Source organism: Antedon mediterranea, chromosome 8, assembly GCF_964355755.1.
Source record: "Antedon mediterranea chromosome 8, ecAntMedi1.1, whole genome shotgun sequence".
NCBI classification, from domain to species: Eukaryota; Metazoa; Echinodermata; class Crinoidea; order Comatulida; family Antedonidae; genus Antedon; species Antedon mediterranea.
The window spans coordinates 6,898,228-6,919,904 of record NC_092677.1 but is presented as its reverse complement, the minus strand read 5'-3'; the positions used below and the strand labels follow the sequence as shown (position 1 = coordinate 6,919,904).

General features: G+C 34.9%; 4 protein-coding genes across 5 annotated transcripts; 2 read left to right on the top strand and 2 right to left on the bottom strand.

The window, feature by feature from the left end:
- The first annotated feature begins 446 nt into the window (after positions 1–446).
- Positions 447–5,102, top strand: LOC140056800 (uncharacterized). Its single transcript, XM_072102286.1, has 5 exons — positions 447–1,198; positions 2,448–2,540; positions 2,916–3,044; positions 3,477–3,526; positions 3,639–5,102. Exons 1-5 carry the CDS (start codon positions 691–693, stop codon positions 3,720–3,722), a joined length of 864 nt encoding a protein of 287 aa, XP_071958387.1. The 5' UTR covers positions 447–690; the 3' UTR covers positions 3,723–5,102.
- A 331-nt stretch (positions 5,103–5,433) lies between these two features.
- Positions 5,434–7,079, bottom strand: LOC140057573 (triple QxxK/R motif-containing protein-like). The gene is made up of 4 exons (XM_072103288.1): positions 7,037–7,079; positions 6,348–6,566; positions 6,020–6,120; positions 5,434–5,500 (listed from the first exon to the last, which is right to left on the bottom strand). Exons 2-4 carry the CDS (start codon positions 6,498–6,500, stop codon positions 5,434–5,436), a joined length of 321 nt encoding a protein of 106 aa, XP_071959389.1. The 5' UTR covers positions 6,501–6,566; positions 7,037–7,079.
- Positions 7,080–7,566: 487 nt separating this feature from the next.
- LOC140056232 (CCR4-NOT transcription complex subunit 10-like) lies at positions 7,567–18,012 on the top strand. Of its 2 annotated transcripts, XM_072101528.1 has the most exons (14): positions 7,567–7,768; positions 8,389–8,668; positions 10,516–10,666; positions 11,083–11,303; positions 11,871–11,954; positions 12,085–12,337; positions 12,770–12,978; positions 13,073–13,188; positions 13,501–13,665; positions 14,073–14,267; positions 14,607–14,725; positions 15,160–15,332; positions 15,694–15,769; positions 16,063–18,012. In XM_072101528.1, exons 2-14 carry the CDS (start codon positions 8,399–8,401, stop codon positions 16,617–16,619), a joined length of 2,589 nt encoding a protein of 862 aa, XP_071957629.1. In that variant the 5' UTR covers positions 7,567–7,768; positions 8,389–8,398; the 3' UTR covers positions 16,620–18,012. The 2 variants fall into 2 exon arrangements, with proteins under 2 accessions (XP_071957629.1, XP_071957631.1); XM_072101530.1 differs by lacking the exon at positions 7,567–7,768 and having other exon boundaries at positions 8,313–8,668.
- Positions 18,013–18,307: 295 nt separating this feature from the next.
- LOC140056233 (peptidyl-prolyl cis-trans isomerase 6-like) lies at positions 18,308–20,730 on the bottom strand. The gene is made up of 4 exons (XM_072101531.1): positions 20,351–20,730; positions 19,548–19,752; positions 18,763–18,882; positions 18,308–18,603 (listed from the first exon to the last, which is right to left on the bottom strand). The coding sequence occupies exons 1-4, from the start codon at positions 20,414–20,416 to the stop codon at positions 18,383–18,385; spliced, it is 612 nt and encodes a 203-aa protein (XP_071957632.1). The 5' UTR covers positions 20,417–20,730; the 3' UTR covers positions 18,308–18,382.
- Between the last annotated feature and the right edge of the window lie 947 nt (positions 20,731–21,677).

Here is a 21,677-nt window from a genome sequence, read left to right as displayed (position 1 = left end):
TTGTAGCATGTATTTTCTTGATTGTGCAACGAAGCATGAGGTCATGTCGTGTCGTAGGTTAATGCATACCTGGGCATTTTCATTTCTAATTCAAAGTACCTCGATAATATTACGTAATCGTTTATGAAGAGTACAGCTTAGGTCTGCCTCCTTGGTCTATAATAAAAACCGATTTAAAGTGTCTCGTTTTAAGATATCTACTAATAACTATTCTTTATAATATATTTCATGGGTCTTTTTAACACGGCCAATTTCAACCATATCCTGGTGGAAGGCCTAGCTTCAAGTTTCCAACAAAGTTATTTTTAGATACATACAAAAAAGTAGGCCTATTTTGACCAAATTTATTGTCGGTCCATTGGCTGCGATGATGCAATAAGATCTAATTGCTACGGTTTCCATTATGCATGTGATAAGACTAAATACTTACAAAAACATATATGTTATCGATCACCGATGAACTTAGCGATTAGCATACAATAGAGCTCACGACAAGCGTATATTAGTAGCGCACGGAAAACTTATATCTTGAGTTCAGTTTGGTAAACAAGTTTGGAACAGACGGTGACCGCTTGATCAACCTAATGCATCGCAGGATACACAGCCGCGTTGGCTTTTAACCAGTTAGGTCTTGTTGGCAGTGCTGTGATGACATCGGATCTTTGATCTCTCTCGAATTCTAAAAACTGAATGATACGCAAAATGGTTTCCAGGCGAACACTGTTCATCCTAATTTCTATTATGACTTTTTTCACCGCGGTATATTTTACTCTGTTTAACCATCCTCCAGCCGAAGAAACATTGATGGCGAATAAACAAGAATCTATACGTCGACCAGATTGGATGAAAAATGCACCAGTACAGGAAGCGGTCATTCCTGCAGCTCCACAGCAACAGGCTGCAGACACTGGTCTCGCACAGATGGAAAGCAATGCAAATAATAAGTTAATTGTAGCAGCAAATACGAACGATGTATTAGAAGAAAATAAAAAAATAAGCAGAAACTTAGAGGAGGGAGCTAAACCAAACATTATTAAAGAAGAAAGTAAAGAAAAAGTAAACATTTTGGCAGAAGGAGACATTAAAGCCGAGCAGCATAATACAGGAACCGGACGGCATGGCCTCAAACTTTTCGACTGGGATAAATGGATATCTGATAACGGATTCGTATCCGTTGGAAAAATATGGGCGTTTTGTGGTAAGATTGATCTGTTATCTATTAAAAAAAATCTTGATTAATTTTGCTTGTATTTTCTGTTTGTCTGGATTTTTTTTTAGCTCTTGTCTATCAGTCTTGTCTCCCATTTTATGTATCACTGAAAGGAATATATAGAATAAAACATTTTGTTTTCTTTCTACAATATAGATTCCTGTCGTTCTACCTCGCTGGATACTGCTTTTTATTGAGTCTGAAAATGAATATAGGTTTTTATGATTAATAATACCATTAATTGTACCATTGCGAAACATGAATTATCTATCTAGGCCTATACCAAGGGCAACACCACCACGGTTGAGGACCATAATCAAACGGTTTTTTTTAAATAAAAATTTATGATATTTCCCAGAAAAGTTTTAGAAGGTCACTTTGATTAGATCTTTGTAGGACATTTTAGTAATTACGTGTTATGTTCATGAATTCTAAATAGGGAACCCATAGAGAACCATGTTTTAGAAGAAAGAGCTCCATATTCATAATGTTTTATATAATTTCCTTTCTTTCTAAATAATTAATTACTGCCGTTTTTTCAAAATGATACAAAGCCTATGTTTATTATCAATATTGTTGTTTTCTTGTTTGCTGTGACCTATTGACCTTCCTTTTCCTTGAACAATGGGAATCAGAGTTTCGCAACTTTCACATCAGCTCTGCATGCTGCTCACAAAATGTCAACCTATCGATAAACGTGATTTTACTTTAACAATTACGTAACATAAACACACTAATATTATTGAGAACGATAATCTTCACAAAATAAGCGTGTTCTGTAATAGGAACTGTAGCTTAATATAATATTTTTTTCAAAATAAAACATTTATTTTTTCCGTCTGGCAGCTGAGTGTATGTGCGGTACTGTTGATATTGTATGGTAATTTTGCGGTTGATGACATAAAAATTATGATACAGTTGACGAGTTTATAAACATAACATAAGTGCTATGACGTTGAGTCTTTGACAAATAGATTGTTTGTCAGTCAGTTTGTCGGTCGGTGAGGAAAAAAAACATCTTCTAGATAACCTAGAGACCATAATTTATCCATTAATGTTAGAACGGCAAACCTTTGTTTTTTGACCAAATTCTTTGCAACAGTCGATGGGAATAATAGTTCAATTATCTGCCCTTTTTTCCCTACGTCACAATCACAGAGAGGTTATTGCTTACCGTTTCCCGATTGGCGGGCACCATCGAATTAAAATATAATAATAATTAATTTTAAAATTGCAGATGAACCAGATCCACCAGTAGTGGGAGCGGCCCTTTTGATGGCTGATGAAAGTGGCGGAATTAAAATAGTTACGGTTATGAATACTACATTTGGTACGTAAACATAAACTAGTATAAAATATATAGGCCTATCGTAAATATGGCTCTATATTCAACAATATTTAATCATTTTACCGAAGAAAACACAAACCATGTACATTTTTTAAGCTCTTTAAATAGAGTTCAGATTCATTTAGCTACGAAGTAAAGCTATAAAATATTAAGGTAGCCCTATTATTTAAATGTTTAATATTTTGTTATTTTTTGTTATTTTTGTATTTTATAAGTAATGATGGAGTAAGAGCAGTTTTCTGTTTGGGCCCATGCCTATTACTTGCTCCTGGCAAGATGAATTGTAAAATGTACTTTATGAACTTTTGCCGAATAAATATTATTATTATTATTATTATTAATATCTGTCTTTTTTAGAAAACAGTATACTTTTTGGAACAATCGCTGTCACAGTGGAATATGGCGGTGTTAGGTTATATACGAATGAATTTCCAGTGTGTGATATGGCGGAGGAAGACCCTTATTTTACGTGTCCTATGAAAGGAGGTATGAATAATGTGTCCAGGGCTATAATTTCTCTTCTTGAAATCTTTGTAGGCGCTCTTGCTTCATTTTACCCAAAAATTAAATTTGCCTGAATTCAATTTTAATCAATTCTTTAAATTTAAAAATTTTTTAAATAGTATGTTTTCTCCAAAAGAGAATAAGTGTTTATGTTTTTTTAGGACACACATCTTTAAATAAATTTTAAATAACATACTTTAACTATTGCATACTACATATAAAACAGCTGTACGTTTAAAGAACGAGGAACTGTTTGACAGTTTTTGGCAAGAAATATCAAGGCAGTTATCAAGAACCATGTGAAACGTCATCATTCTTTTGACATCATTATTCTAAAACAAATTTAACATTGCCATCTTAAACCTTCTAACCAGAATTTGGGCAAATGAAGTTATTGTAATCTTTTCTCAATAGGCGACCAATATTATATGCGAGAAGATCACGTGCCAGGACTTTTGCCAGCCGTAAGTTTTCACTTTCTTTTCGAAATCAGATTAATAGTGTTTCAATTATCTATCCCATCAGTGTTTCTTGGGTAGACTTTTTTTACTGATATCATTTTCTTTTGTCTATCAGGGTAACTACTACACAGAAGCGAAGTTAATAGACCACAAACAGAAGACGGTGGTTTGTGCAAACTGTGACCTCAATATCAAATAATTAACTTTAAAAAAAAACATATAATAGATTGATTTTAAAGGAAATTTTAAGGATAATTTCAGAGGGTGTGGTGGGTGTGGTGGTATTGATCAATACAATAGGAGATTTCAATTTGCGACGACAGGGGACCTAATAACTACGCATATTGTTTCATTGGTTGTCACCTGTCTGAACATATACTAAATCAGCTAAAAACGTGAAGCAACTCAAAGAACTCCGTCTACAAAATGCGTAAAATGAGTTGACGTCTGTCTGAATTTCGTCACTAATAAAAAGCTCTCTTTAATGACGGTGCTTCTACCACGAGAGGTGTTTGAGGACTTTGAAATGAACACTGTGAATGTATGGTACAATGCAAATACTAACAGTATTACTTTGGTCTACTTAAGTACTTCTTATCTACGATAAAAATATATTACCTGTATTGTGTAATATTTAAAGTAGAAGTCAAAAATTATATTATTACAGTAGTACTGTACAGTAAAACATATTTCCTCTAAAAAACCGATCACTTGTGATTGGCTTAGACGATGCGCACGCGTACGGATGAGAAGCGCCACGAAATTGTTCTACCATTTCAGACCATAGGCCTGCTGCTATGTACACTTTTTGATCGAAAATTTCACCTTTTGAAAGATACGATTATCAAAATACAAACATCGTTAGTTGATACGTCGTCTGTTCGTTTTGATAAAAAGAGCGACATCGAATTATCAACTAAAAATATATACCTAGGTCAGCAATTTACACCTAATTCTGCAGCAGTATCTGTTACGAGGTAGATTGTGACCGACTATTGACAGTCATTGGGGGCAGTTCCAGGTTTATAATATATCAAAATGCAGTACTAGAACCTAAAACTCCTCTCCCCTTGGGGACACTTTTCTGTGAAACGACCGGGGTGGGGGTATTTGTTTTAACAACCAACCTCTATTTAGAGGACACCCCTTGAGACAAGGTAATCCAATATTATACACTACGTTTCTTTTCGCAAGTTCAATATAATTTTCGCTGTATGTATACGACTATAAGAATAACACATTTATACATATCTGTTAGTATTGTTTTATTTATTACTACTCACTACAAACATTTTAGTACTGAATGAAAATTTATATTATCAAATATCACACTATACTGTACATTGGTCATAAAATATGATATCCCAAAGTTTCAAGACTTTTGCTAATAATAAGATGTAAACACGTTAACGTTCAGAAGTTGTTCACATTGGAGATTTGATCATGATAGCATTACCTGTAGTAGTAGTATTCTTGCTTGGAAGTAAACAACTACAGCTTTATTTATCCATGATTTATCAGACTAGTTCTTTTTAGAATATGGACGTTGTCATTCACAATTTAATAATAAAAATATGTCTACACAAATATTTTCTTGGGTTATTTTGAAAACGGACTCAAAGCAGAATCAAAGATGATTTTGTTGGGAACAACAGCATCATCCTGTGTAGGTTTTATTGGTCTTTGGGTGTAACTTGTGTTACTTATGTGTTGTATGTACATATAAGGCACTTTGTTTCCCAAAAGTAAAAATATTCATGAAAAATTAGGTTAAAAAACATTCACACATTTATTGCAATACTCAATTAAAAAGGTATTGCAGAATTTAGTGCAATCTCAAAAAAATAGTTTCTCTTCATCTTCTCTTTTCCTTAGAAGGTTGATGTTGAAATTGAGGTTTATTGCATGAATTAAGGCACGTCTGAACATGGAACTATAGTTCCAAGGTCTGAATTATTATTATTCAGTTGTAATAAACTGGAGAAAACCATAAACAAATATCTGTAAAGATAATAAAAATTAACAAAAATACTAGTTTCTAAATAATAGCAGTAGAGGAAAATGACATCGATGAATTTATTAGGTATAAAATCATAATAAACCATTGGGGCACTAATTATCCTATGCTTATACACAGGTTTTTTTCTCAGTGCCAATTGTATAGCTAATAATTTCTCATGTATTATATTTACAATTTTAAACGCAATTAAATCTTCACAAATTTACTCCACTAGGAGGTAATGTAAAGCAAAGGAAAGTTGGTGTACTCGGTTAGGTTCAAATTTGATGCTTTGATAGATAAACATTATATTTACAGTAATAACATTAGGTTTACAGTAAACAAATTCATATAAATATCTTCAGATTTGCCAATATTAAATTAGGATTGTAAAAACATTCTCTAACTGATATAAATTTTTATATTGTTTTTACACGATTTTTATATACTTTTTCGCATACAAAAACATAATGAAAACGAAGTTTTTTTTAACCAACCATTTATTTGTAGAATCTTCTACTGGACGTATATTCATCGCAAATATAAAATAAACGAAACATAGTACGGCACACAATGCTGCTAAAACAAGAATTCCTTCCTGAAAGTAAAACTTATAGTTAAAAAACGTGTCTTGTACCGTAGAAAAACTGTGAATAATTTGTTTGTTTTTGTAAAAAGTTGAAAAACAAAGAAAGCATTATTATAATATGTTATTAGCTTTGATTTTTTTAATTGATTTTTTACTTGATAATTTCATGACTATTCCCGCTCATTTACAAACTATTCACTAATTATAAAATTAATTTTGTTGCAGATGGTACACACATATATTCGGCTTTTAGACGCTCCACTTTGTCTTTGTTGTGCGGCTTTCTTGGCTGCTTTTATGTCTTTCTTGCTGCGTTTGTAATCTTGCTTTCCAATACTTTTACGGTAGTTCTCAACAGGAGCTATCCCATGAACGTCCTTCTTTCCCATCTTGAATACTTGCACGATATAAATTATATATCTCTGTTTGTATCATTACTAACACAGCAACCTGTCCTACATTTTTTTTAAACATAAAAATTAAATAACAAAACAAACATGATGGTCAGAATACACATAATCAAAACATCATCGCCCTTCCCTGAATAAGTCGGCGTGTCAACCCTATATCTAGCTCATGGGCCGGATCATCTTGTCGCCTATAGAGACTACGGACACTGTCTATAGATCAGTACTACTATTTAGACCTAGTCCTAGAAAGAGGCCTGCCCTCAACTACTACTAGCTACTTGCCTTTTTATTATACCACGCGCGAATCGCTCCCAGGCAGGAGGGCAGAGGCCAGTCCTCCCAGAGGCCTAGCTTAGCTAGCTAGACTAGCGGGAGGTTATAATGCATTCATTTATAAAAGAAAACCATATCATAGCGTCTCATCTTCACCAACGTTTGTCAGTGGTCTATTTTTTTCCCCTGAAATGTCCTTATTTTACTATTAATAATACAAATATAAGTAAAAAATGCTTTACATTAGACCTAGCCTAGGCCTACACTCAAGCTGGCTGACTGACTGACGTGTGTGACACGCGATCACCAAAAATAAAAACAAAACAAAAATTTGTGACGTTGCGTATATGGGCAGCCAATTGGTGTTTTGATTAAATTAGCAACAACAATACATGGTCCCAGACTTTTGAGTATGTGAAACCTCTAAGTTCATAACTATATAAACACAACTTTCTTTATACTGTAATAGAGAAGTCGCAGAATAAAAATAATAAATAACGGTTCATGATCCTTCGTATCCAACCAGCAGGGAGATGATCCCTGCTGTAATGTTGGTTTCTCAGCTGTAGCATCATGATGTAAATTGAAATGTGTTAAACATATTTAAACAGTCTGAAACATACAAGAGACAAGCGTAAAAAACCACGTGTGTTGCTTATAAGTGTGATGGGGTATCTCCGGAGTTTTTCAACGTTTTGAATAGGCACAAATCTTGGGGTGTCTCTGGAGATACTGCAGAGTTTTGGTGTGAAAGGGGTATTATGGTACTAACAGACTGTCAATCCCTGATAATAATATTAGTACAGTACGTATCTCTATTGTACATTCATTATTTAGACTGAACGTAATGACACTAAATGCGCCTCATACGGATGCTGGACACATTGATGAGGGCAGCAAATAAATAGAACGAGAAGCAGCGTCACGTTTTTCTCTCTCGTTCTTCAAATTTGTGCTGTGTGAAACTTAAAAGAGTACTTTATTTCACTTTTAATGTTATTATTTAGTATACTTGTATTTTAATTAAACTCATTGCCTCCCAAAATATTCATCTCTAGCCTAGTAATATTAACAATAAGTGTGCTATTAAGGTATTTTGTGTAGGCCTAGCCTAGATAGGCTAGCTAGTGGAGGATCAGAGCAGCCAGCAGAGGGCCATCTCTGCTGGCTTTTCTAGGCTAGAGGCTAGGCCTACCTACGCCATATGATGATCCATCTTTAGGCTAGGTTTAACAGGTCGTAGGGCGCTACTGCTGCTTCACACCGTAGCCTAGCTATTCTATTACTAGGCCTAGGCCACTAAACTACTCTTCTGTCTTATTCTATAATCTAGCCTAGCTAGCTAGCCTAAGTTTAGCTCACCTTTAGCCTTACTTAGGACAGGCTAAATAGATAATTAAAAAAGGGCCAGGCCTAGCTAGACCCATAGTATATATGATATTATGTAAATACAATAATTATAATTAATAGTACGGTAATACCTAGAGCCTATACATTTTAAGCTAGCCTATGGTCTAATTATATATCCTTGTTTAATCATGCCTACAGTAGGCTTATAGTTATACAAATAATATTGATTTGTAATAAATTTCAGAAAGTTCAAAATGGATGGAGCATCAGCACGTGAAATAACTTCCTCACCTGGGCCTACTCTTACGATGATTACTAATGAAGAGAAAGGCCTAGCAACTGCTGCTAGCGAGAGCTTCAAAGCTGGTAATTATACAGCGTGTGTAGAGCAGTTAAAGAAGCTGGCTAGCAATGGAAAGCGTGATCCAAAAGTTGACCATAACTTGGCTGTTGCTCAGTTCTATCAGTCTGGATGTAAAAACACTGATGAGTTTCGTAACAACTTAACTCAGGCTTCAAAACTTGTGAGTAAGACGTGTTGTGATTGTATGAAACTTGGTATGATGTGGGTGATTTTTTTACAACCTTCTAAAGAAATCCAGTTTAAATACTAATAATATTAAAAAAGTTAGGTTGGATCATTAATTATTGCCATAAATAATAATAAACAAGAAATGATCCATGTCACCCACATGAAGCAAATGAATACAGATACATTTGGTAACTAGATTTGAACTCGTCACTACGGACGAGTTAGGTTATCCGCAGTGCAAAAGCCACGTGCACGTCATACGTTAGAATAGTGCGCGCAAAAAAATAAAACGATTATGGCATTGAAAAACGTTAGTGCGCTCTCTATGTTGCGTCGCGTCTAAGTATATACGGTATAACACTATATACTGTATACGTACTACATACAGTGCAGAATAGGTGAAAATAAGTGACCAAAGTTATTGACGCATTTGAACATGATGACGTCATCACAATTTTTAAAATGGTGGATCATGCGAAAGGTAATTGATTGATCTAGACAATATAAAAAAATTGAGTGAAATGGAATAAGGATAAGTAGAGATGCGCTCTATTAAATTGACGAGCTATGACGAAAGAGAAAAAAATCCTATATTTTATATTCGGGTGGCCATACGATGACGTCACAATGTCTGGTTAGCCATATCAATGCATGATTCGAGAAAAACAACTCATCTACTTCCAGAATCTGAAATTTTAAATATTTTCACCTCGGAGTTTAGAATCTATGACTTTTTAAAAAAAGGCATAATTTTCACAAATTTTTGAACTTTTTCATCAAAAACGCGCGCAAATTGTTCAATTCTACGTGCTCGTATGACGTGATTTTAAGTCGAAATTGATTGAAAATTGGTAAATGTACTAGAAAAGGCTGAAAAAACAAAAATCAAGCAAAAAAAAGATGTTTTTGCGCTACGTGCGCACGCGCGCGTAAAAAATATGCGCACGCGTGGGAATTTTTGAAATGCTCAAAATGACCTGAAACGCGTAGAAAGTTGATTAGAAATGAATTTTTCGCAATTTGAAATTTTAAACGCGCGTGCGCGCGTAACTTTATGTCAAACATGCCATTTTTAATCCATAGAAAGTTTGCCCTTGATATGACTTAAATGTTCACCAAGTGTCATTACAAAATGACTTTTGCTTTTTAGTCTATGTTAAATACGCGAAATTCATAAAATCGCGCGTAGCTTACGCTGCGCGACTCTAAAGTAAAAAAACGAGCTGTCCTGCACTTCTACACATAGAGGTAAATCTTCTGACAAAGTTATACGATGTAATGTTGATCAGAATTTGAGATACACGTGACACAAAATTTTGGGAAAGAAAGAAGAATAACATAGAAAAAAAAAAAAAAGATCCTGACAATAACAAGAGGTTATCCGCCAAGAGCGGACAACCAATTATTTATAAATCTCAAGAAAATAAGTAAAAAAACAGTGTCATATTATTATGTATAAATGTAAATTTCTGAAACTGTCATGGTCAGTTGTAAAATGGGTCAAATGGCCGAGCAGTTAAAGTACCTAATGAGCCAACAATATCGACATGCCATAGTTCCAGTTTACATTTTAAAGTGTGTGTACTTTAAAGAACGCAGTTTATCATACAAGATGAGTAAAGGGTTGCTCCGGTGAACTGGTTCACAAAAAAAGCTCTTTTTATAGGACACTGATTAATTTACTATTGGTAATCGTTGGCCATGTGCCTTAAAGAATTGAAATATATACTGTAACAAGCACAGTGGAATCTATAGATAATTTCAATGCTACAATTAAATTTTGTGGGATATTCCGATCCCTGTGTGTCAGTAAATTGATTAAACATGTTATGTTTCTAGGCCCAGCTATCTTTAAATGAACTTGACTCATTAGAGGATGCAGTGCAAGGAGTGTTCTTCTTCAACCATGCCGTTATCTTGTTTCATCTTCGTCAATATAACGATGCTACGCGCATTTTGGAGAAGCTGTTTCAAATTATAGAACCACTTGGTAAAACGAACATTTCTTGTTCTTCTGGTATCATGTCTGATTGTTAATGTTGATGACTATTGTTCTCCAGACTTCCATGTTTTAAGTTTAAATGAAATTGTTGGTGGTGAGCTGAGTGTTGTAATTTATATATTTCATCATTTGACTTTCTATATTGTTAATGTAAAAATGTAGGCCTAACAGGAGTAGTTTTAAGCTGTCAAATGCTCTGGAATTAATAGATATTTTGTAGAGGTACTGACAAGCATAGATAATGTATTTCAACTGGCCATAGCTTTCCTTAATTGTAGGAGCATAGCTTGTAAAAGTAAAAGAAGAGCCAATTTATTTTTTGAATTAAATACATGCATTACACTCAAATAATCATTTTCTGTTGAGTTACTTCTGATGTAACTATATGTAACTATTTTTTGCAGCTGAAACGCTAGCCCATAGTGTTCTTCTGTTGTTGATCGAAACCTATCTTCGTAGCCAGCAACCAGATAGAGCACTGTTCTATTTAAACTACCTGGAGAAAGTACTTTTAGGCAACGACCCTACCCCTAAGAAAAATCAAGGTTCTGATGTACAGTCTGGAAAAGAGAATGAGAACACTACTAGTGAGAAGTATGAAATGCAGAAACCGATATTAAATAAGGTAATTGCTCTATGATGTACTAAAAATACTTAAATATATAAAAACCAATCAACCAGTCTTATAATAATAAAGGCACCTTTATTTATTCTTGCCTTATATATTGAGTTAATAATTATGTAATTGTGAACCAATATTAACTTTTTGTACCTGTATATATATATTGTAATAACTGTATAAATTTATTTTGTAAACATTTTGTATGGGTCGAACCTCTTGTTACGAGAGTGTTCCTCCGTTTTAAAGGAGAGTAACCAATAAATATTATATTATTATAAATAAAGCTGAGGTTTCAGTTTTACCTGTGGAATACTATTTTGCATTACCAATTATATTTAATTACCTTAAACTGTCATTTAAATCTTAGTACTTACTAAGATGCAGGGCAAGGAATATCTCTAAAGCCAACAATTTTACCAATTACAATACATCTCTTGTGATTTGTCAAATTACGTGTGTTGGTGTTTTGTCCTAGTGGGAACCAAGCTTTAGTAACATACAGAATGTTGTTGTAACACAAAGTCACTGTGACGGAATTATAATATATATCTGTCTGTTTTTTCTTTGCAGTGTAAAACAAGATGTTTCTTAGGTCTTCGCTCAATGAAGGCATGCAAAAGGGAATTGAAACACATGATGAATTCGGCAGGCTCAGTAAGTATGCATTATTTTTATCAAACATTAATTGTAGGTACACAATACCAAATTAAGCTTTAAATGACTCCTGTACTTGGCAAGTAACTTTGGTTGGATGTATATTGAGTTATATTTTTTTACTCCTCAGACTACCACTACCCTTTTCATGAAGAGCAATTTTGAGTACTTGCGACAAAACTATCGCAAGGCTATAAAGTTCCTCAACAGCGCCCCTCAGTCATCAAATTCCCGCTTCACGGGTGAATGCTTTTCATCAATGTACTATAATAATATCGCTTGTATACATTTCCACATGCACAAATACAACCTCGCGGTGTTCTACGCACGTAGAGCGATTCAGGAAAACATAAATGCTGTGCAAGAAATACCGAAGAAACATGGTGAGTAAATTTCTTCCTTTTATTTACCCAATGTTATATTAATGTATAATGTAATAAGCCCACCTTAGGTTTAATTATATCCCAAATAGATAAGCCCACCCTGAGGGGGTAAGCCCATCTCCACACATAGAGCAACCCCCAAGTATATATACAAGGTAACCCTGATGTATTAGCAAGTGATCTGGTATTAGGTCCATTCAAAATATAACCCTAAGATAAAAAACCCAATATACACGATTAAGCCCATGGGTGGTGGAGTCGGTACAAAGTCACCCAAAAAGGTATGGTACAGTATAACCCATCCCTGAGATATAAGCATATTATCCAGGAATAAGCCCATCTCTGGTATACAAAGACACTTTAGGCCTAAACATACATTTTGTGTTCGCTACATCGGCATCATATTAATATTATTAATTCTTGTTCTTGTAGGTTGTGAACTCTCAGGAAGACCAATGAAAACTCTAGGTCTTAATTGCCACTCTGAACTGCTGTTTAACATTGGGATACAGCTGTTGCATTCTGGCCATCCATTATCGGCATTTGATTGTCTAGTAGAGGCTGTACAGATCTTCCCTTGTAATGCTAAGCTTTGGCTAAGGATAGCTGAGTGTTGTATTTTAGCAGACAAACAAGCTGAGGTAATAGCACATGTTTTCATCAAGAAAAGGTTTAGCTTGTATCAATAACATATTTTCCACCATCATTACATTTGAAATTCTTGTGTTTTGTCAGGTTAAACGTAATGTTGCTACAAATGGCGATGAGAATCGAGGCATTGTGAAGAGTGTTGTAGGAACAGGCATATACAGGAAAGTTGTATTAGTGTCGGGAACATCAACTAATGCCAGGTATGAAGTAGAACAATGTGCTAGATGTTGCAGTACTTTTATAGTAGGCCTAGTACAGTACAATGATGTTTTAAATTAAACTCTCATTCCCTTATATAAAGAACAACAAGTAGAACAAAGTATCAATAGGGAGAAATAAAAAAAATAAAACCATTTTCTTGGTCCACGGGAAGTAGATGACATGGTTATTTCCAGCATGCTCTTCCTATTTTTGTAGTAGGCTTTGAGCCTAGACCTACGGTGCTGTAGTTGTAACATGCATTGCGATAATCATACCCTGTCCAATGGATTTGTAAATTATATTTGTTCCAGTTCTAGTAATGGCCAGTCTGCTGCTATGCCAGAGGCAACTCTCGACTTTGCTAATTTATGTCTATGTAACGCATTCAACCTTCTGGAGTGTGAATGGCAAAACTCAACTACACTTCTTACCAAATCAGCCAGTAGTGCTGAGACAGACAGCACAGATTTACCGAGGTAAGGTTTTTCATATAGATCACCCTAGGGACATAAGTCTTACCACTGCCAAAGAGGTTATAAAATGTGTACTTAACAAATTTTCAACATACAGTATTTATTTGCCTCGCGTTTATTGTTCAGGAGGGTACGTCATACGACGAGGCCTGTTGAAATGTCTTGACCTGTCGGTGTTGAAATTCCGACAAGGCGAGTCCTTCTGCGATAACGTCGGGCATAATTTTTTTTTTTTTGTCTCGTATGATACTGTCTGAGTTGACCTTTAGATTTCAAACTGAATAGCTTGTTTAAATTTATTGTTTCAAAGGCTATTTAAAGAATTATTGATTCTGTTTTCATGGCAGAAGTCAAAGCTTTTTGATCACTCTTGTTTATAATAATAATAATAATGAATGCTTTTTAATTAGTTCCAAACAGCAAGGATACTTCCATCTAAAACCAGCGCCACCATCACAACCTCTAAAGAGCAGTGAAGTGATTAGTCTCCGCTGTTCCATACTTGCATGTAGTGCTTATGTGAAGCTGGGTCTTAGAGATTTCACTTGTGCTCTGGAGAATGCAGAAAAACTGATCAGTCAACCTCAAGTCTCTGGATCTCTAAAGTTAGCACATTTGTATCTTTGTTATTAATAAATGATTATATATTAATCAGGGCCGTATCCAGCATGTGGCAGGCAAGCCATTTCCCTTGTCTGAAGTTCAAAACTATCTTTAAAAAAAATATTTTTTAGATTACTAAGAAACAGTTGGGCTTGCCTCTGCACTTTTTCAACTCTGGATATAACTCTGTTAATGCATAATATGTTCTTATGGATTGTTCTTGAGATATGTCTCGACCTTCAGAACGGTTACATTTTATCAACCTTTAACATTACAACCTGCCTTTGCAATGTTATATACTATATTTTGTTTTAACAACATTTTTTTACATTTGTATGTAGGTATCTTGGACACATGTACTGCGCTGAGGCATTAATATATCTTGACAGAATTTCAGAAGCGATCAAGCACTTATCTGTTGATGTCAGTGATGTGAGCATTCTATACCAAGGTGATCAAGGTAAGTTTCCACCACTAGACATTCAACTAGACAGTGAAGTGCTACTACTTCTAAAGCTTTGTCTACACTATGAAACTGTATGTGACCAAAACATGTGATATGCCATATATGGACACGATGATGTCATATTACTATCATATATGGGCGCATCATACTTTTTTGTCAAACTAGTTTGATAGTGTAGACAAAACTTAAAGCTCTCTCTACACTATCAAACTATGTGACAATGTAACAAATGTTATGTGCCCAATATTGGTATAATGATGTCATATCACTACCATATTTGGTCATATCACTACCATATTTGGTCATATCACTACCATATTTGGGCACATCACACATTTTTTGTCTTTAGTTTACAGAGCAGGCAATGAGTATGTATAATTTTTTTACAAAAGGTATTCAATCAATATTTTGGGGTTTAAAATTACTAGGAAACAAGGAAAAAACAGAAAATCACACAGATGGGGAATTGCCAGAAGGAGGAGCGTCAGCCCAGACGTACCCTGAGACACTGCAGACTGCAAAAGCCACAATGGCATTCAACCTGGCTACGGCATTCTGTATGCGCGGTGAAATGAATAAGGCTAAGAGATGCATTATGCAGGTATGAGGCTAATCATGTTATTGAGGATTATTGTAGAACACATAGAGAATTTTAAGATTTTATATGCATGTTTGTTTAAAGCTCTGTCTACACTATCAAACTAGTTTGACAAAAAAGTGTGATGTGCCCTAAATACAAGAACTTACGACTAAAGTGACTCTATTTTCGGCAAGAATAAAGTAAATACCACTACAGAAATTGGAACTTTTCTAATGAAGGGATTATTAGTCAAAAGCTCATCTGAATAAAGCTCTGTCCACACTATCAAACTTTATGTGACAACAAGTTGTGATGTGTCCATACAATGACACAAAGGAGATATTATACTGTATAATAATAACTGGAATTTTCCTCAACTTAGGCATGTTCGTTGATCCCTCAATCAGAAGTTCCTCCACAAGCATTGCTGCTTGGAATAATTATTGAGTTGCAATGTGGTGAGTATTCATAGTTAAACATTTTTCTTGTCACTTAGTACTGTATAATGTCTACTCTTACCAATGTTAGGGATGTCATGTTAGTTTGCTGTGTGCATGCTGGAATATTAGGACGCGTGTCCTCACTCCTAATCTCAACACAGGTTTGATGATTTCTAGGTCCAGGTACGGCACATTGATTGATTGATTTACTGAGGTTGGTTGTCGGTCATCAGTGATCGCAAATCAAACGCTTCCTAGTCATTATTAGAAGCAGTTGCATATTTTGTAAAAACAAATTTTTTCGTTTACAGGTAGTACACAATTAGCATTACAGATGGTTAAGAAACAACAGTTGATACCTTATTATAAAGCAACGGAGATTACCTACCATGAACCAGCACCAATCCTACCACCAGTCAATCCAAACCAAAAGCCAGTTGGTATGCCAGCATTTAGTCAGTCACAACGACCAATAGGAACCCCTGGTCAAGGAGGCTTCCGCCCAATAGCTCCACCGATTGGTCAACCGATACCTCTACCAGTTGGTCAACCAATACCTCTACCAGTTGGACAAGCAATACCACTACCCAGTGGTCAATCGATAGCTCCACCAGTTGCTCAACCAATCGGTCCACCTATGAGTCAAGCCATTGGGCAGTCATTTGGGTCAGCTATTAGTCAGTCTCCCAATCATGGATTTGGGCCAAATTTGGGGCAGTCAAGTCCACTGATGGGGTCAGTGCCAGTGTCCGGCGGACTTCTTGGAAATGCATCACAGGGAAATCTGTTAGCACCTGGTCATGGAAGAGGTGTATTCAGCCCAGTGGGTAGTACACAATCCACCTGGAATAACACCACCTGGAAATAAACAAGGACATAAACCACCTTAAATTAAAGGCCAAGACTCTATCATCTGTGTATGGTAATACATCATCCTATTTAAGTGACTTGTATTTCCCATGGACGCATTCTTTGCACTTGAACTTTTACCTCGTTTTCCTTGTGACCTACTGTTATTGTTTTATCTTAATCATTTTTTTTAATCAAATTGATGGTCAGAGACTATGTAATGGTATCTGTCAATTTAATACAAATTTAAATGTTAATTTTGTTTTTCAAGGTTTATCATGATAGCGTTGAAAAGGTTGTGTCACACATGATTGTAAGGTAATAGGAGAAACATATTGATTTGCTGTTGCCGTCAATTCCTTTCCACCATACATTATGCAATGGCACTTTCTTGCGATTTATCAACAATAAACCTTATATTAATTATATTCCATTGTTCAATTATTTTAATTAAGAAATATGTAATTAATGTTTTATTTATTTTTATTTTATTGCACTGAAAGTTAACGTTATAATTATGACTAATGAATTCAAATTTTCATTTTTATTTTTTAATCAGAAATGGAAGTTTATAATATTGTTAAATTATAGTAAATGAATTATTATTGATGCTAAAAACTGTATAACAGTATTTTAGTTCTTTTGTTTATACTCAATTCAGTGCATTTCAACAAAACTATAATTAAGATACAATGAATAAAAACTATATACTCAAATGTAATGTTGACATACATTTTTGTTTTTCACAGGTTGAGATTCAGATTTTGTTCACTGAAATGCATGCTATCAGTTTAGCTTCACATTCTGGTATGGTTACTTGAAGGATCCTTCATTGGCGCTTATAATATACACAAAACACTGTATAATACTGATAGTTTCAAGTGTATTTTAGTTTTTCGCATTTTCGGATTTTGTTTAGTTTGGGTTTTTGTATTTTTGTACTTACTATAAGTTGAATTTTTAAATGTTCATTCACACTTACAACACAAAACAGTACACCAAAATAAAGCGAGTCCTTGTCGGTTTAGTGACTATTATTTAAATGCATGATTTGATCGCAAAACCTTCAATTACCTTACCATGGAGCTATAAATAGCTCCATGACCTTACATTACAATAATACACTTGTGTATTTTGCAGGTTGAAGTTCAACATTTTCGGATTTTGTTCAGTTTTGGTATTTTGGTACTTGAATGCTAAATCTTCAGTTACCTTGCATTACAATAATACACTTTGTATTTATTGTAATAATATTGTAATCGGGCAATAGCGATACACGGTGTAGTGATCATAAATCAGACTTGTGCGTGTATACATGGGTTTTAAATCTACCTCTGTCAGTTAAGGATTTTTTTTTCTTACCATCGACGCTTTGTCTAAGTTGTTTAGCAAGATGCTTTCATCGTCCTTTGGATGAGATGTTTAGCCTTTGATGCAATCATACATAAAACTCAATACTCAAAACTAGTGAAGGAATCGTGTTCCTTGTAGATCATTGAGTCCTGTAAGCCTAATCATCCACACAATCATTTTTAGTCTCTACAGCTCACTATGTCGGTCGGTAAACACTAACTTTAGCACGCGACTGCAGCCATGTATATGGCCTTGTTTATGGTTGTGGAGCATACTATACGCATACTATTTAATACGCCTTTAATAACCCTAAAAGGGGTAATAAAACAGAATCTACATTATGTTCGTAAAATAGAAGTTCGTAAATGTGAACTTTATTTTATATTATTACTGTACTGACATTGTCTGTTATATACATGTGTGCTTAATCTATGATTTCTCAATAACATACGGAGGACTAATATAATCCACCATACTGTCGTCAATCAGCACATCTACTAATGGCCAATCACGGCTGTCTGTGTCTAGTTCTTGTATGCTTTTCACTAGGTCCATCCCCTCTATAACTTTGCCAAATACGACGTTCGATCCGTCTAACCAAGGTGTTCGTTTTGAGACTATATAAAATTGGTTTCCATTTGTGTTAGGACCTATGAGTTAAAAAATAACAAAATATTATTAAATTGTTTCAATTTTAATGTGTATTAATTAGCACAGCAAACACTTTACACTTATTTCTTGAGATATAGTTTCCACACAGTTTCCTATACCACCACCATAGGTACAATACGCAAGTATTAACCACTTACCGTTATTTGCCATGCCGACCCAACCAGGTCCATAATGCTTCATATCAAAGTTTTCGTCGTCGAAATAATCTCCATAAATACTTTCAGTTCCTGAGCCATCCCTTTGGTCAAAATCACCCCCTTAAAATTAGAGATAAAAATGTTTACTATGCCGTATACATACGGTATAGTTATCTTATATTGTAAACGTTTCACACAGGTTAATATTGCCGAGTTACACCGCTTTCACATGCACGTAAACACTTCAGATACGTGCAAATACCACTGTACATTGATGTAGTCTTTACACATGCTCGCCTCTGTAGGCTTGTTCTGAGATGTTACATCGATGTAACACAAATGCGTTACCAGGTTCATAAAGAAAGGTAACACTTCAATTTTGTAAGATTTGTGTAACCTACGTATGACATTTTTCACGTTTTGGTAATGACAACGTAGGTCATGTATTCGTAATTTGTATGACACAGTTGATTTGATATCGTGTCCTCAAATCGTCTTTAAATTCGCGCGGATTTAAAAGGTGATTGAGGCACGTGGAGCCTTCGTTGAACTTTTTTTTCATTCGGTCAAAAATATATGCGAAAGGATAAAAACATTTTACTTTAAAATACTAGTTATATATTGCCTTTTTTTTGTATTCGTATTCCAGTCATTTTAAACCCAGCTCAAGTATTACACGCCATATGTGCCAAAATGACTACTTTTGAATACCCACGCGATAGACGCGTGGTTTTAAAATCGATTCAACTGGTGAGAACACACGGATGAGAGCCAACCCTACTTACCCTGTATTATAAAATCTTCAATAACTCTATGAAATTTTGTTCCAATGTAACCATTTCGTCCGCTTCGTTTAGCTAGAGTCACAAAATTCTTTACCGTTCTTGGTACAATCGTTCCAAACAGTCCAATTATAAGTATCCCCGCTGACTTACCGTTAATACTTATGTCAAAGGTCACTTCATGTGTTACTATGGCGTCAGGTGATGCCTAGGAATAACAAAAAGTTTATTTTATAATTTGTGTGTTGGCGTCATACAACATTATTCAGGAAATATAGAATGAAACTAAGGAAATAATTAAGAAAATAAAATGTCACCATAGGATTTTCAATTACATTGAAGAATATACTGCCTGTGGTAAAGTGGCCTATATTTATATGTACTGTATTGTTCATGTTTTTAATTGTCTACATTTTGAGATATTGATATTGGATGTTAATCGTTTTGACAAGCTGAATATTTTTTTTTATTCCATCAATTCTTCTCAATGGTTTTACAAACGTGTGTCTATTTTTATTGTGTTGATGTGGTAGATGGTTGTCAATGGGTAGGCTACTTGACTAAAAAAAGGCAGTTCCTGTAAATTAGATTTTATGTAAAATAGGGCTATATATAACTATAGTCCTATCTGTAGTCATACTAACGGTCCTAAAAGCATAATGAAACAAGGTTAATGTTATAGCACTGCCCTGATGAGATCACGTTTCACATACATATAGTTTATATTATAGTACAGTTAACTATGCCGTATGAAGCACTGTTATAAATTAAGAACAAACTTAACTAGCTTACATTTACCAACTTACGAGAATGACTGAAATGGTGACGATTAAAATTAAAAGCAGCGTATGGAGCATGTTGCCCATCATCATGGGACAAATTCACAAGTCCTAGCTGGTCGTTATACAGACCAATCCATGCATGTAGACGACCACTACAGACGTTTAGGCTATTATCAATAATGCCCTGGTTCAAAATATTGCCGATGAATGAGATGACCCCAAGACGATGCGACGTGGCATGAAGACAGCCTTGGGTTGCCGAGCAAGCAGGAAACTAAAGTTAAGCTATTGAGTGAACAGTAGCAGTCGGTACCCCACAGCGGATACAGTAATGAAACACCTTTGATTTATAGTCGAATATCTTGACCTCGTTCTAATCAACCACGTTACGTAATATCATTTTCACTTTTTGTAAGCTGAGAAAACAAAACTTTAAAAAAATATTGCAATACACGATATAATTGGCCCTGGAGGTGAACTGGTCTTTTATATTCGAACATAAATAAAACCATGTTTACGGTGCGAATTAAAAAGGAGAATAAACTGGAGAATGAATTTTCTTGTAATGTTACAGATGACATTTTCTCTGGCAGTTTCTCCGTTTTGTTAGATGTACAGTATTTCTATCTCGCAGATTATATTACATTTTTATGTATTTTTTTAGATTCATCCATAGTTTTGTCGGTAGTTAGTAGCCCATTTGAATTTTTCCCTCAATAATTTGCCATGCTGGCAGCCAATTGTATTTTCTGAGATTTTCTCATCTTATTAAACCGATCGTATCGATGGGCGATTTAGTATAGTCATGGATTCTTTACTCCATGGTAGGCCTATTTAATATGTTGTACTGTATTGCCTACTTTAAACTGTTAGTTTTACCATTATGACCCTCGTTAGCATTACAGTAGGGCCTAATTACAGTAATATTTTTATTTATTTTTTTTATTTTATGTCTTTAGGCAATGTGGCCAAGGATTACCAATAGTGAATTAATCACTGTCCTATCAGATAGGTGGTAATCCCCCTGATACAGGGGCTATTGTGTGAACCAGTTCACCGGGGTAACCCGCTACTCTTTTTCGAATAATGAACTGGGTTCTTTAAAGTACACACAGGTTATAACTGTGTACACTGGACCTACGGTTTATAGTCCTTATCCGAGAAGACTTGTTCCACCACCAGAACTAGGAGCGAGTCGGCCTCGAACCCTTGCCGATGTTGTTGTTGGCTCTTTAGGTACGGTAAACGGCGCCCCTGCCTTAACCGCTCGACCATATGACTCGCTCAATTTATATAATACAGTATCTAGATCTTTGTAGTTCGTACTACGCATAGGCCCTACTTTATTCTG

Bases quoted from the DNA above. Each gene is read 5' to 3' on its own strand.
- LOC140056232 (XM_072101528.1), top strand. From the start codon at position 8,399: ATGGATGGAGCATCAGCACGTGAAATAACTTCCTCACCTGGGCCTACT. The intron at 14,268-14,606 runs GTTAGCACATTT...ATTTGTATGTAG, and splicing joins CAAGTCTCTGGATCTCTAAA to GTATCTTGGACACATGTACT. The intron at 14,726-15,159 runs GTAAGTTTCCAC...TAAAATTACTAG, and splicing joins TCTATACCAAGGTGATCAAG to GAAACAAGGAAAAAACAGAA.
- LOC140056800 (XM_072102286.1), top strand. From the start codon at position 691: ATGATACGCAAAATGGTTTCCAGGCGAACACTGTTCATCCTAATTTCT. The intron at 1,199-2,447 runs GTAAGATTGATC...TTAAAATTGCAG, and splicing joins AAAAATATGGGCGTTTTGTG to ATGAACCAGATCCACCAGTA. The intron at 3,527-3,638 runs GTAAGTTTTCAC...TTTGTCTATCAG, and splicing joins TGCCAGGACTTTTGCCAGCC to GGTAACTACTACACAGAAGC.
- LOC140057573 (XM_072103288.1), bottom strand. From the start codon at position 6,500: ATGGGAAAGAAGGACGTTCATGGGATAGCTCCTGTTGAGAACTACCGT. The intron at 6,121-6,347 runs GTGTGTACCATC...TTTTACTTTCAG, and splicing joins CGTCTAAAAGCCGAATATAT to GAAGGAATTCTTGTTTTAGC. The intron at 5,501-6,019 runs GTTGGTTAAAAA...GGTTTTCTCCAG, and splicing joins GAAGATTCTACAAATAAATG to TTTATTACAACTGAATAATA.
- LOC140056233 (XM_072101531.1), bottom strand. From the start codon at position 20,416: ATGATGATGGGCAACATGCTCCATACGCTGCTTTTAATTTTAATCGTC. The intron at 19,753-20,350 runs GTAAGTTGGTAA...TGTTATTCCTAG, and splicing joins TCACCATTTCAGTCATTCTC to GCATCACCTGACGCCATAGT. The intron at 18,604-18,762 runs GTAAGTGGTTAA...TTTAACTCATAG, and splicing joins GGTCGGCATGGCAAATAACG to GTCCTAACACAAATGGAAAC.